Source organism: Gorilla gorilla, chromosome 14 (genome assembly GCF_029281585.2).
Source record: "Gorilla gorilla gorilla isolate KB3781 chromosome 14, NHGRI_mGorGor1-v2.1_pri, whole genome shotgun sequence".
In the NCBI taxonomy this organism is placed as follows: domain Eukaryota; kingdom Metazoa; phylum Chordata; class Mammalia; order Primates; family Hominidae; genus Gorilla; species Gorilla gorilla.
This window is the reverse complement of record NC_073238.2, coordinates 49,853,137-49,867,731: the sequence shown is the minus strand read 5'-3', so window position 1 is coordinate 49,867,731 and position 14,595 is coordinate 49,853,137. Positions and strand designations below refer to the sequence as shown.

The 14,595-nt window shown below is 34.1% G+C and overlaps 1 protein-coding gene across 8 annotated transcripts in view; it reads right to left on the bottom strand.

Moving 5' to 3' along the window:
• NBEA (neurobeachin) overlaps window positions 1-14,595 on the bottom strand; it is a 723,498-nt gene that overhangs the window by 105,341 nt on the left and 603,562 nt on the right. For all 8 annotated transcript variants that reach the window (XM_055360199.2, XM_055360200.2, XM_055360202.2 and 5 more), the window contains one exon: window positions 11,677-11,792. In XM_055360199.2, coding sequence (XP_055216174.2) covers window positions 11,677-11,792 — 116 coding nt within the window. The remainder of the gene's footprint in view (window positions 1-11,676; window positions 11,793-14,595) is intronic.

The following is a 14,595-nucleotide window of genomic DNA, read 5'->3' as shown; positions in this document are numbered from 1 at the left end:
AAAGTAACTTTTTATTTATTGAACCATATCTTTAACTCTGATAACAATGCATTTCAAGTGAATTCACTCAATAATTGTTTTAAGACGTAACTAGAATTACTATTTATAAGACTGTGATAGAGGCTACTGGCTGGTTATTGTAATTGATTCTCCTCTTCCTGTGTTACACCACATTTCTCAGCCTCCCTTACAAGTAGCTATGGCCACGGGATTTAGTTCTAATCTACAGAATGTGAGCAAAGTCTCATCAAGACTTGGCCCACTGAAACTTCCTGCATGTGTGTCTCATCTCTCTTCTGCTGATGTAGATAATATGGCAACCCCGGAAGCAGAGCCTTGTCAGTCAGAGGCCCTGAAAGTAATTACGGAGGAAGTCACCCCACTGACCTGCACATCTGCAGCTTATGTGATAGTATTCTATTTTATCTTTTATTTATTTATTTATTTATTTATTTATTTAGAGATGGTGTCTCCCTCTGTCAACCAGGCTGGAGTGCAGTGGCACGATCTTGGCTCACTGCAACCTCTGCCTCCCGGGTTCAAGCGATTCTCCTGCCTCAGCCTCCTGAGTAGCTGGGATTACAGGCACGCACCACTGCACCTGGCTAATTTTTGTATTTTTGGTAGAGATGGGGTTTCACTATGTTGGCCAGGCTGGTCTCCAACTCCTGACCTTGTGATCCACCTGCCTCAGCCTCCAAAAGTGCTGGGATTAGAGGCCTGAGCCACTGCACCTGGCCGTGATGGTATTCTATTACAATGAATATATATCTAGAAATTATATTATGAGTACACAGAATACTATGTTAAACTTATATCAAGAATGAATGCAGAGAATTTGCGAGTGGACAGAAGTACTCTGAAGCTAGGATGAGAAACTACAGAGGCAGATGTCAATCATACATTTTTTCACTCCTTAAGTTCATGAAATTTTTTTTTATCTTATGTTGTTTCACTTTAGCGAAGAACTGCTGGATCTTAGGGTGAATATGTCTGCTTATGTTTTGGTAGAATGACTTAAATATTTCAGGTATGATACTGAGGCACAGTGGGAATGGGGAAAGTTTAGGGGAGCAAGCTGCGGCCCCCCCTCATAAACTGGAACTGAAAAAACATGATCAGGTGAAATTAAGAGAATAGCTATTAAAGAAACAGGATCCTAAGAAAACTTTTGTTGAACAAAATTATTTTTTATGAAAATGCGTTATGATCCAATTATCAGTAATTTTCTAAATTTCCATTAAAATTCACACAAAACAGCTATTTCATTGGTATTTAGTGATATGAATTTCATCCAGTATGCCATGGTTGCACACACCACGTGTACTATCACAGTAGCATAGATATGCAGATATTATCTTGTTCATCATCAGGAAATTACATTAAATGATATCTGCTCTTACAGCATTTGGAAAACATAACTGTGAAATAGAAAAAAAAAAGAACTACAATCTGAGTAACAACCAAAATCTGCAATTGCAAGCACCAAACCAAATTAATTAATACATTTAGAAAACACTTTATTGATGACTATTTTATCTGTTTATTATATGAAGCTTTGCATTTTACAACTAAACTGCATATTGCTTTAAATGTATAAACTGGTGTGGGTATATAATATAGGTGTGGGTAATGGCAGCAGAATGTTGCTTCCACTTTGCATTTACTGGGATGAGGTTACAGCTAGGTTAGGGCTTCCCCTGTGTTGCCTCACCACAGTTCTCATACAGACCTCTATTATAGCTGATATACATCGCTGTTTACTTCTCTGCCTCTCCACCAGTCTGTAAACTCATAAATGTCAGGGCTGGGTTGTTTGTTTGTTTGTTTTAATCTCTGTGTGTTGGCACATGCCATCTGCCCAATAAATGTTTGTTGACGGAATGGATATGCATGTGATAAAAATGGAATAAAATGACCCAAATTTCAGAAGATGAACAAATATAAGTCAAGTAAAGGAAAACTGCAGAACATTATCTTTAGAAGATGAGGATTATGCAAAGGCATAGAGGTATATATGAGAGAGAATGATATTGTGAATGTCTACATTAAACGAGAAGAAAACATCTACAGCTAGGTAGCTCAAGCAATCAATGAACCTGCTTGTGTTTAAGTCTATGGTGAATAATACTAATGATGAGATTAAACAAGAGTTCGGAGCCATATTAAAGTCTTTTGACATGACAATAATCTGCTAAAACAGTACCAATATTGTAAAATAAAAGCTGTACAATTCTAAACTTGAAAATTTATTACTAATAGTTCATATGTATGCTAACCTAGGACACCTGATAGGGCTCAGTATTTTTTTTATATGTATATATACAAAGAGTACAGATTGGCTAGACAGAGCTATTTCTGGGATCCTAAATGGGTCCATGGCAGAGTTTAGAGCTCTTCCATTTTCTGGGGGGAGCTGTTCTACTTAAAAATCTGTAGATTTTAATGAAAAGCAAGTATTCCAGTGTATATTTTTTTAATAGAATAATGCTGATGCTACCTATCTAGATGTAACATATATTACTTAAATAAATTAATTGATAGATGAAAATCAGGTAAGCACAATTGTTAAAATAATTTCTGATGAAGTTTTATAATTTATATATTAAGGAAAACTGTTAAAAAGCCAATTTACATAAACACAGTATTTAAATGTACTGTGTCAATGCAAACAGCATAAAAATGTAGACTATATTTGAAGACACTAGCCTTTTAATAGAAATGATTTTCTAAGAAAGAAAAGGATACTGCTTGAGGGTAGAGGGAAGGAGGAAGGTAAGGATCCAAAAACTACATATTGGGTACTATGCTTATCACCTGGGTGACAAAGTAATCTGTACACCAAACACCCATGATATGTCATTCATCTCTATAAAAAATCTGCACATGTACTCCTTGAACCTAAAAGTTAAAAAAAAATACTATTTTAGGAAAAAAATACAAAGAAGAAAAGCATGATTTAAAAATGCACACACACGTATACACAAAACGAATGATGCCATAGCCATATTTCATGTCTATTATTCTGTCCTGCATTTTTTTTTTGTAATTCACTTTCAATAATCTTTGAGAGGTCCTTTGAAAATAAGTGCTAAAAAGATAATTTTAGTAATTTTTAAATTAGCAGAGATTTATAGCATTATTTTAATTCTAATAAATATAATAAACTTTATAAATAAATCTAATGACATTAATGCTTGTTTTTAATAAAAATTTCTGCATAAGAGCCTTGTAAAATGGACAGTCATATATGTATTTGATTTGAATTAAAAATGCACAATGTATTTAATGTTACATGGAAAAAAGGAGTGATTAAGTGGCACTTTGGGGTTTTGCATTGATATGTTTTAATCATGAATTAGTATTGCTCCTTTAATTATTTTACTGAACACCTTTGTGAAATGAAAAAAAATACTGTTCATTAAATCATCCAAAAAGTGAGTTATTTCCAAAGTAATACTCGTTAGGCTCTGGCATACCTAGATGTTTAATTACTAATTGTTTTGTTTTTTTCTTTAGGATAGTTGATATTTAGTAAATACACTGGTGCTATAATTGGTAGGATCCTTTCCTTTTCCAGCAGTGGTAAGTAAATATATATATTTGTGTGTGTGGAGATTATCTATCTATCTATCTATCTATCTATCTATCTATCTATGTCCACACACACACACATACACTTTATTTTGCTAACTATGCTTATAAGAATTTATCTTGGAAGATGAATATTAAATACCACAAGCCTATGACACTAATCTACTCAAATAATAAAAGTGAAACACAGTAAATGAGATCTCAGAAACACTGGATATGTTTCTTCATTAAAAAAAACTTTTTAATTAAACCATCCAATTTAATGTTTTTATATGGCACTTTGGTTTTGAAGGTAAAGTGATCTAGAGACAGCTGACAAAGAGATTATAACTGCAATTCCTTGGTGAAAATGTTAATGACAGCAAAATATTGTTTAATTAGATGATTGCAGCATCTGGATTAACACTCTTTAAGAGCGATGTTCCTGTGCTTGTCTGCTTCTTCACACTTTACAGACATTTTGTCATCTCTAGGTCATTAGGAAAGAATTTTTAATGATTTTTCTAGAAGCAAGCAGTTCAAGTTACATCTAATTAGATGACAATAATAAGCCCAACACATGCAGTAGCTAAATATATACATAATTAACCAGGGAGAGCTTGTTCATCACAGAGTAAAAAAGTGGAAAATGCTAAACAGGAGAAAAAGGTTGGGGTTGGAGAAGTCGTGCTGAATTCATTAGCTGATCATATGAAAAACAACTCAAAATCCTTAAGAAAAATTCTCAAGTTTAACAGGGGATCATTTACACAAAGCTGTGTTAGCGGTTACTCTCCTATTTTTTAAAATGCAAGAATTACAGGCTTTAATATCTTTTCCATAATATTATCTAACAAGGTATAAAATAAGGCATAGGTTGTATTTTTCAGAAAATGAACAGAAATCAGGTCAATTTGGGAACTGAAAGTTGAAACCACATTTTTAGTAGAACTCTAAGTATCATTAAGATTATTTTACACAATCATCTAAAATTTAATGTTCTTTGAAAAAAAGTGTTTCAAAAATAGTTATATAAATTATGCCATATTTCTAGGTTGGACTCTCATGTAGTTTTAAAAGTCATGCCTTCAAAGAATATTTAGTGAAATGGAAAAAGTAGAAAGCAAACCTGTATACATTACAGGTTCCCAATGACACACCACACACAGAGAATGAAAAACAGAAAAATCACCCAAATGTCAACTGTGATATTTACGGTTAGACTTTTGAGTGGTTTAATTTTTAAAATTACCATTTTTTGTATTTCCAATTTTCTATAATGAACATTCATTAAATTTATAAATAGAATAAAACAAAGCCTAAGAACACATTTATGGGATTTTAGGTGTCTTTTAAATACGTTTCCTGAATATTTGGCAAGCTTCTTTTGGCAAGATACTTCTATGTAAAGTATCTTTACAAAACTTACATACAGTAAATGTGTGTTTATTTATATGCAATTATGCACATGTACACATACCACAGGAGGGTGTAAAAAGTCTGCATAATGCATTAATACTATGATACTGAGACCATGTGCTTTATACAGAATCTTATTTTTAAAAGCATCTAGAAAGGAGAAAAGTGAAATTGGTCAAGTATGAGACACTTTTAAGAAATGGATCATAAAATGTACTTTGCATTTCATACTAAAATAATATTTTTGGGAAAAAAGATAAATCTGAGAGTGTAATAATAATGTACAGTTTGGTACTGTTTTAATCTAAGTCTTAGAATTATTTATAGAATATTTGTGGATAATATTTATAGAAAATATGAAATTTATTAGGTCACATTGACCTATATTTTTAAACATGTGAAGCCAGAAAAGATTGTTTCATCTTGTCAACCAGATTCCAATTCTGTAACACTTCTCTTTAATCCAAGAGGTTTAAAGAATCCCTCGTCCAGTAATTCTAGTGAATTTACATAATAGATCACAACATCCTGCAAATATTTACAAAAATAAATATTAAGTAACTTAATTTCATGGGTATTTACTGAGCAAAACTTTTTTTCTCATTGGGAAGATAAAATGCACATAAAATGCTAAGGATGCCCTATCATAAGAGTCAAAACGTGTGATACTGACGGTGCTATATGAAGATTAATAAAATTATTTTTAGGTATGTCTTTTAAAGATATAGATATAGGGCAGTAATTCTCAAAGTGTGGTCCCTAGATCAATGGCATCAGCATCAAATGGGGAGTTCTTAGACATGCAGCTTCTTGCGGCTCAATCCAAGCCTACTGAATCAGAACTTATGGCAGTGGGGACCAAAGATCTGGGTTTTAACAATCCTGCTTTGGATACACTGAAGTCTGAGAACTGCTGGTAGGGTGGATGCTGGGAGCAATGATGGCTGGTGGTGTTGATGGCTGGTGGTGTTCAGCTATGTCCATCTCGAAGAATTGCTATCATTAGAAGAAAGCCCCCAATCCAGTCATGTCTCCTTCCCAGGGGTCTGCATCCAATGACTGCAGAGTGGAGGTAATGAAGACCTGGCTCCCTTGCCTCAAGCCAAGACAACTTTGAACGGTTATCCCAGCCCCAGGCACCCTGTGGGATCTACTGAAGCCTTTGTCACAACTGCACTGAGGTCTGAACCCTCCTTCTGCCCAGTTCTAACTTCTTCACTCCCCCACAGATGTTGATCCCAAGGGCTTTTCAATAAAAATCCTCAAGCAAATCTCTGTCTCAGAGTCTTTTTCCCTTGATCTAAAGCTTAACTGAAAACAGTGCCAGCTTCTACATTAAAGATAGTAATTCCAGGCCCAGATCTAGTACTAGAATATCAGTATCTACAAAAGTCATGACAGTAAATAAACTTCAAAGAGTTAATTTGATGAAATGTAAAAGAAAATTACAAAATTGTTTTAAATCATTAATTATTTAGGTTTTAAAAGCAGCTAATAAGTTAAAGCTGGTGACTGGAGGTGAAGTTGTATGGTACCAGGAATATCCTGGAACAGTACGCTGTAGTAACTGAATGAAGACTCTGGAGCTAAACTGCCTAGGTTTGAATCCCGACTGTGTCACTTATTAGCCCTATGACTTGGGCCAAGTTATTTAGCTACCCTCTACCTCATCTCTGTAAAATGGGGATAAGAACAGAACCTAACTCATGGGGCTATTGTGAGGATTAAATGAGGAAATATATATAAAGTCCTTAGAACAATGTTTGGCACATTATAAATTATTCAATAGTCATAAACTATTATTTACTATTTTTTCTGAGTTCTTATTATTAACAAAGAAATGTTTCTTTTTTTTTTTTTTTTTTGAGACGGAGTCTCGCTCTGTCGCCCAGGCTGGAGTCCAATGGCGGGATCTCGGCTCCCTGCAAGCTCCGCCTCCCGGGTTCAGGCCATTCTCTTGCTTCAGCTTCTCGAGTAGCTGGGACTACAGGCGCCCGCTACCACGCCCAGCTAATTTTTTTGTATTTTTAGTAGAGACGGGGTTTCACCGTGTTAGCCAGGATGGTCTCCATCTCCTGACCTCGTGATCCACCTGCCTCGGCCTCCCAAAGTGCTGGGATTACAAGCGTGAGCCACTGCGCCCGGCCAAGGAATGTTTCAATAGGAAAAATGAAAGAAAAACATAATAACAATACTATTTTTTTTCTGAATCTTGATATCAAATAAAAATGTTTAAAACATATTATGACAAAATATAAGCCAACCATGTCTTGGCTTTAGATTACCTAAGAAATTACATTTGTCAAAAAGAAGACTAACATCCTATCTAGAAATGATAAATCTTAAGTTTCAATCAATCAAATGAAATAAATACTTCCTGAACAATAGCCGTATCCCTAAAACAGTGTTATAAAATAGTATGATTATTTTTAGGACCCGTGTTCGTTAAAGTGATACTGGTACAACTTAACATCTTTAGAGCACCCTTTATTTTAGGATCATAAGAGAACTCTGAAGGGTGATTTGATAAGAAGAGATGAATGGATACACACTGTCCACCAATCAGGAAAACAGGCAAATCTAATTGCTCCACTAACAAGTATTCAGTCATGGCATTACTGAAGCTTCTCTAAGAAAACCATCACCCATGTCTTTAATGCTGGTGCTCAGTTTAAACTGGCACTCCTAGTTAAAATTTCAGGATGATAGCAAAGGAAGAATTAAATTAATAGGAATATATCCAGGGAGAGTACCTCAGGATATTCATATTCATAATTTGTTTTTCAATTGTCATTCTACTTATTACGGTTTATTTTGCCTGGATAGTCATCTACATCTGACAAAATCCTTAAAGAGTTCATTTAAAGCTCATCTTTTCCAAGGTTTCCTCGAGTAGACTATTTCATATTAATCTCTCACTTCTCTAAACTTTTATTACATGAATGGCACTTAATCCTGTACTTTCTTCTATGTTTTAAATGTTTTATATGCAAATCTTGTCCTGATAATTAGGTCTTAAATGGCTAATGCAATTGTGCTCAAACTTTTTGTATCAGAACCAACTAGAGGGCTTGCTGAAAGGCAGGTTGCCAGCTTCTGATTCTGTAGGCTTGAGGAGGAGTCTGAGGATCAGAATCTCTAACAGGTCTCCAAGGTAATAGTGCAGGTCAGGGGACTACACTTTGATAACCACTGAACTAGAACAAATTACAGTGAAACTTTTTTGTATAATGATATTGTACAAAGTGTCATTTACTCTCTTTTTGCCATACCTGCTGCCATATGCTCATCCAAAATCTTCACCTCACATTTTCTTCTTGGAATGCCCTCTGCCTACTTTCTAGTGAATTCTTAATCATATTTCAATTCCCAATTTAAATGTCACCTATGGGAAGCTTTTTCTGCTCTCTTAGTTATAAATAATGGCTCCTAGATTTGACTACCTCAAATGGCTTCACATATACTCCCATTATAATACTTTTTTATACATTATAAAATTGTACACAATTTTATACATTCCAATACTTTTTAGTGGAATTACTGGTATACGTCTGCTTCCTCACTATATTACGATCTTTTTAAAGGCAGAAACCATACTTTACTTGCTTCTGTAGTCAGGGAAAAATAGAATATGTGGTACATAGTAAATATTCAGTAACAATTTACTATTAATACTGTAATACTCTCCTTATAGCACTAATGCTAAAGAATCTCAATTTTGATTTATGCCATACATAATTATCAGTTTAATTTTTCTAAAACTCCACATCGCATTCCCTTCTACTCTAACACTATACTGACTCCTAAAAGCCTCTTTATAATCTGGCTCTTCTCTAAGTCTCCAATATTATATATAATTCTCTACTCCAGAGAAGGTATGATAATTCTGTCCACTGAATACACCATATATATACAACTGGCAGAAATTTGTGAAGCTCTTCTCTTTTTTTCTCCCCAAACACATTTTAAAATGCCTCCCCTCTGCTAAGCTCATGCAGCATTCACAATAGCAATGATTCAGCATTTACTATCAGCCATCTTAAAATGTCTTATTTACGTGTATTTCACTTATTCATCTAGACTGTAAGTGTTCTGTGTTCCTAGTCCCTATTGTTAATTTTTATCCCATTGCTTACAATAGTCAGGCTTTCATGTTTAGTCATAATAATTGCAAAGGAAGTACCCAATAATTTTTGAAAAAATCAGTGGCCCATATAATCTTCATGTTATAAATAAAACAGACTTCAACGATTCAAAAAAGAATAGAAAGACGCTTTTAAGTTCCCACCAGAGTCTGCATGCTCTGGCTCAGAAACCCAAAGATTGTCCCAAATAGAAAAAAGCATATTAGGCTCTATACTGCTCAGGTGTAACTTTTAGAAGGGATGACAATGTTATCTCTATCCAGATTTAGACACAGCAACCTTTCCAGAGTTGGACAGATAAAGAGACTTCCAGAAAGTAACAGGCATGAAGTGGGTGGTAGTTATAGGTGGTACTGTACCACACTGTGGGAAATTGACCTTACATGAGTAAAATGCAGTGGGAAGGGATGGAGACTAGAAGAGACCTTTAAAACAATGAACTAGAAAACATTCCATCCAGAGCCTGGAGAAAATCTCATTTTAGAATAGCAAAACCATTTAATATGAATGCCTGCTACACTGGAAACTGAACTGCAAGTGAGGTATATCACCCTGCCCTCCAGTTTTATATCCAACAGCTCCAAATAGCTAGCACAGCCAAGGGAAAAAAATCACCTAATGGTGTCTAATGATACTAAGTCTTGATAGGTCTCTCAAGAGCAGATAATATAAAAACCTAATACCGGGAATATGGAAAACTGTTACACAAGAACGTACAGAGAATATCATCCCGAAAAATCAGGTAAAGATCCATATAGCTGAAAATAATATACTGCATGAACACATAATGTCAATAGTTTGAAATCTTTCTTAATTTGCAAAAAGACGTAGACCCCAGAGTGTGAAGTTAATAATAATCTGGATTCTGGCTAGTAATTTATATTTGCGAATATAAGCAATGAATGAGAAATAAAATTGAGTTGAAGTTTTTGTCTTAGGTATGATTTAAAAATGTTAATTGATTTTTGAGTTCAAATTAAGAAAAATAGTTTATAAGGCTTTTAAAAATGTAATATCTCTAGGGGAATTAATAACAAGGTGCTTACATTTTAAATCACAAGAGCACTGAGCAAAAAAGCATTTGTAAAGCCAGAGAACGAACAATATAAAAAGCAAGAGAACATTAAAAAAAAGTATAAAACAAGATGATATAAGACCAAACATACCAGTTATTACAACAGATGTAAACATATTAAATATTGCTATTAAAATATTAAAAGTCCACGATAGAGTTAAAAGTTAAAATTCAACTTATGCTCCAGGACAGAAAGTTGGCAGATCTGGGATTCTCTCCCTCTTCTCTTTGGTGTTGAAAGTTACGTTCTTTCTGCTACACCATGCTATTTACTTAAATATGCTCATGAAATTAAGTTCTTTACATTTCAGATGTTTAAATTCATTCTATTTATAAATAATGTGCTAATTAAATAGTATAACACATTTCTTTTATCTTTGAGGGAGTAAACAGGTTTATTCAAGATATATATGTGTATGTACTACACATATGAATAAATGCATGTATATACGAACATATATATACATGAATGTATTGGGATTAAAGTGAAACAGCATTTTAATATATCAAATAGCTTTATTCCCTTTTGTGGACAAATCAAGTTTTGTCTATTTAATACATATCTATATTACCTGCATTTAATATATACCTATAGTATCTTTAGTCACACTTATGTATGATAGATTAAAAAAGAGTAATATTACATAGTTATATTTTTAAAGTAATGATTCAGAGAAGTACACAGCTCTAAACACACGGTTGTGAGCATTCATTCATAACAAAACAATAATTATGGTAAGCACCTTTATTTATGTGGTTATTTGAATTCATCTAATTGCAAAAACTGTTTGTAGAGCCTGGTTTATAGAAGTAAACTCTGTAATTCATCATGAATAAGGGCTTTTGGAGCTTAACTTAAGAAAAAAGATGAAGTATTTAAATCTCATAGACATGTTTAACCACTGACAACCACTGATTTAGCAGAAAACAAAGCCACTACCTCCTTTTGATTTGCAAGCATGGTACTGCAAAGGTTGATGGCAGTTACTCATAATTTAGAAAATGTAATCTGATTTTGTATTTTTATTTGAAGATTTTAAGAAAAAAAGATGCTGTAACCTAATCATGCCATAATCCAGGTGACATCTGTACTAGGCAGAATCCTGTTGTTATTCTCCTGTCTAGCTGCTATTGCTGAGAATGACAAAGTAGTGAAATTACTTTTCCCATTATTATTTCCAGACACTCTGGCAATGGTTTGTTGACTCTAATAAACCTTCAGACAAAGCTGTCAGCAAAGGAAATGGCAGAAGGAAAGCAAGGAAAAGCCTCTTCAACAATAAATGCATCTAAAAGTTTGGTACGAGCTTGTACAGTTTCTGATAAAATTTAATGTGAGTGCTTCAAAATTTACTCTAATGATGCATTTGAATTCCAAAGAGAAAAATGTATTATATCAGGCTACATTACCATGATTTTGATGAACATAAACATATTATTAGATTAAAGAATGAGACATCTTACCTGCAATAGTATTAAGGAACATCAAATATTCGAAGTTTGAAATTTCCCTTCTTTGCCAGCGCTGAGTCATATTGGAAGATTTATAAAGCTGTCGAGGAGTGGCCAATGATATCCTCCTAGCAATTAAGCACAGCATAACAAACATAGTCTCTTTAATTCATAACTTTAAAAAATCCAATATTAACTAATATATTGGCTTGAAAATCAATTTAAAATAATTTATGGTTTATCCTTCTTAGATGAATTAGAAAATATATTTTAATTGTAGAAATTAGCAATATTTGAGAATTCTATTATAGAGAAGATACACTTAATTACTCAGGATAAAACAATTTGAAAGCAACCTCATTTGTAAAATCATAGCTGCAAATGAGTATTTCACAAATCAACAAGAAAAAAAGTAAAACTATACTTAAGATAAATCAAGTAGCTTTTAAACAATACAGCAAATCTGCTCCATGTTAATTAGGTAGGTAGGTAGGTAGTCAGGTACCTGCTTACGTGCATTTGACTTAATGTCTATCAATGAACTTCTTAGACTTGCTTTCACACACAGAGTGTGTGCACATGCACAGCCTCTGCCTGTACAATATCTATCCCTGCAATGGTGTAAAATATAAACAACTGGGAACTTTGAAAAAATGCATGGGTCCAGAAGAAGGGACATAGGAACAGCCTAAGGGAATAAACCATGATAATTGGTCCAAATTATGAAACTTTCCAGGTTCAATGTGTTCATCTAAAAATAACAAAAGCAGTTGTATTTAGAAAAGTATGATAAAGCTACTGGGTTTTTAAACTGATTGACAGAGGTTCTCAAACTTTTTCAGTTCATGGCACCCTTAGTATCTCCATAATTTTTCATAGTGCTCCTTGACCAAGAGAAATATCTTACAATTCTGTTTATTAACTAGTTAGCTCTAAAAACTCAATAAATATTTAACATCTTAACAACTGAGTAGCTATTTGAAAATACAATACTCATAAACTTAAAGAGAAATATTTATATTTCATTCTTAAATAACCACATTTACTAATGGGGTGTGTATGTCTGTTGGAAACTGCACAGCTTCTGAAGCCTTGGAATCAGATCTGACACCACCAGACTCATTTCCCGTTCCACACTGATTTTTCATATGGCTCTTGTTTTTGAAGACAGTAGCCACCAAACACCAGTTTCTCAGAGGTGTCACTGAAAAAGATGCAGCCCTATCTAATCATTCTAAGTTGAAACTTGGAACTAACTCGAGCAAATAGTTTGTGTGGTATCTGACAAATGTTGCTGTTTTTCCCTAAAAAATTAAAAAATAACCTGCAGCACCCCTGAGAATTCACTGTGATATCGCAGGACTCCTTTGTGTTTAGTTTGGGAACAACAGACTTAAGGCTATTTCTGTTACTCATGGATTATTAACATGAGTATTCACATGGAATCTTAATAGGCATTGTCTTGTACATAGCACAAAAGATTATCAAAATATCTCTTGCAAAGATATCTTGCAAAATATCTCTGGCAGAATATCTCTTGCAAAGATATTTTCCCCATTTTATGGTAGATAAGAATGTCATTCTGCTTGAGTAGTGTTATTCATTCTTTCAACCAATATTTATTGAATTCCTACTAAGTGTGAGGCTTGCTTATTGTTACCCAGCTAAGTGACAGGTTTAAGCCTAGATGCAGTGTTTCCCCACTGCCACTTGGTACTTCTAAGGATGTATATCTACGGAAGTACATAAAACTGAGTCTGTAAGAATATTATTAGGAAACTAATAATTAGTTGAGCTTTTTGGGGGAAAATAAGCCAAGGACAACAAAAGGACGTTTGAAGATAGAATGGCATTATGAATTACAGAGAGACCAAAACTACTGAGCCGCCTTTTGTTTTCAGTTTTCTTATAAAGAATGATCTTCCAGCTGGGCATGGTGACTGCTGCCTGTAATCCCAGCACTTTGGGAGGCTTAAGTGGGTGGATTGCTTGAGTCCAGGAGTTCGAGACCAGCCTGGGCAACATGGTGAAACCCCATCTCTATAAACAATACAAAAATTAGCTGGGCATGGTGGCACATGTCTGTATTCCCAGCTACTTGGGAAACTGAGGTGGGAGGATCTCCTGAGCCTGGGGACATCAAGGCTGCGGTGAGCTGAGATCACGCCACTGCACTCCAGCCTGGGTGACAGAGTGAGACCTTGTCTCAAAGAAAAAAAAAAAAAGATCTTCCAAACGTCAAAAAGAGACCAAATGTGGTTAAAAGGGAAACAATACTCATAATAGGTAAGAAATAAAATAAAAGAACTTCTGATTGTTTTAAATGAATTCCGGTCCAGACAAGTCAAAGAATACTGAGGGAAATTATACATGCCATATAGAAACCTCTATTAGTAATCTTTCAGGAATCATGGTCATTGAGAAATATGCCAGAAGACAGGAGATTATTCTTAAATAGGAAAAAGTTAGGCCCATTCGTAAGTTCTTAATGTCAATTCCTGAGTAAATTCTTGAATTGATGATTAAACAAATAGTATGTAAGCACTTGGGAAAGGAAGTAATGATTATTATGAGTCAGCTTAGATTCAATAAGAACAAGTCTTGCAGAACTAACCTCATTTTCTTTGATAGATGAAATGCATTTTTCTTTGACCTGTATTTTATATAAGTGCTTCATTATCTACTAATATCTTAGTTTAATCTTGTCATTCTACTAGCAAATATCTTGAGCATGTGTATACATGTTAGTGAATTGGTCTTACACTGTGAGCTTAAAGAGAATAGATAAGTTGCAATACAAGGTAACCCCAGCTAAACAGCACTTAAAAAGCACTGCTGCAATTAGGCACTGTGTTAGGTCCTGTAGATTAAAGGATAAATAAAACACAGTCCCTGTCTTTCAGTTGTCTGTAGCCTATTTAAGGGAGGATA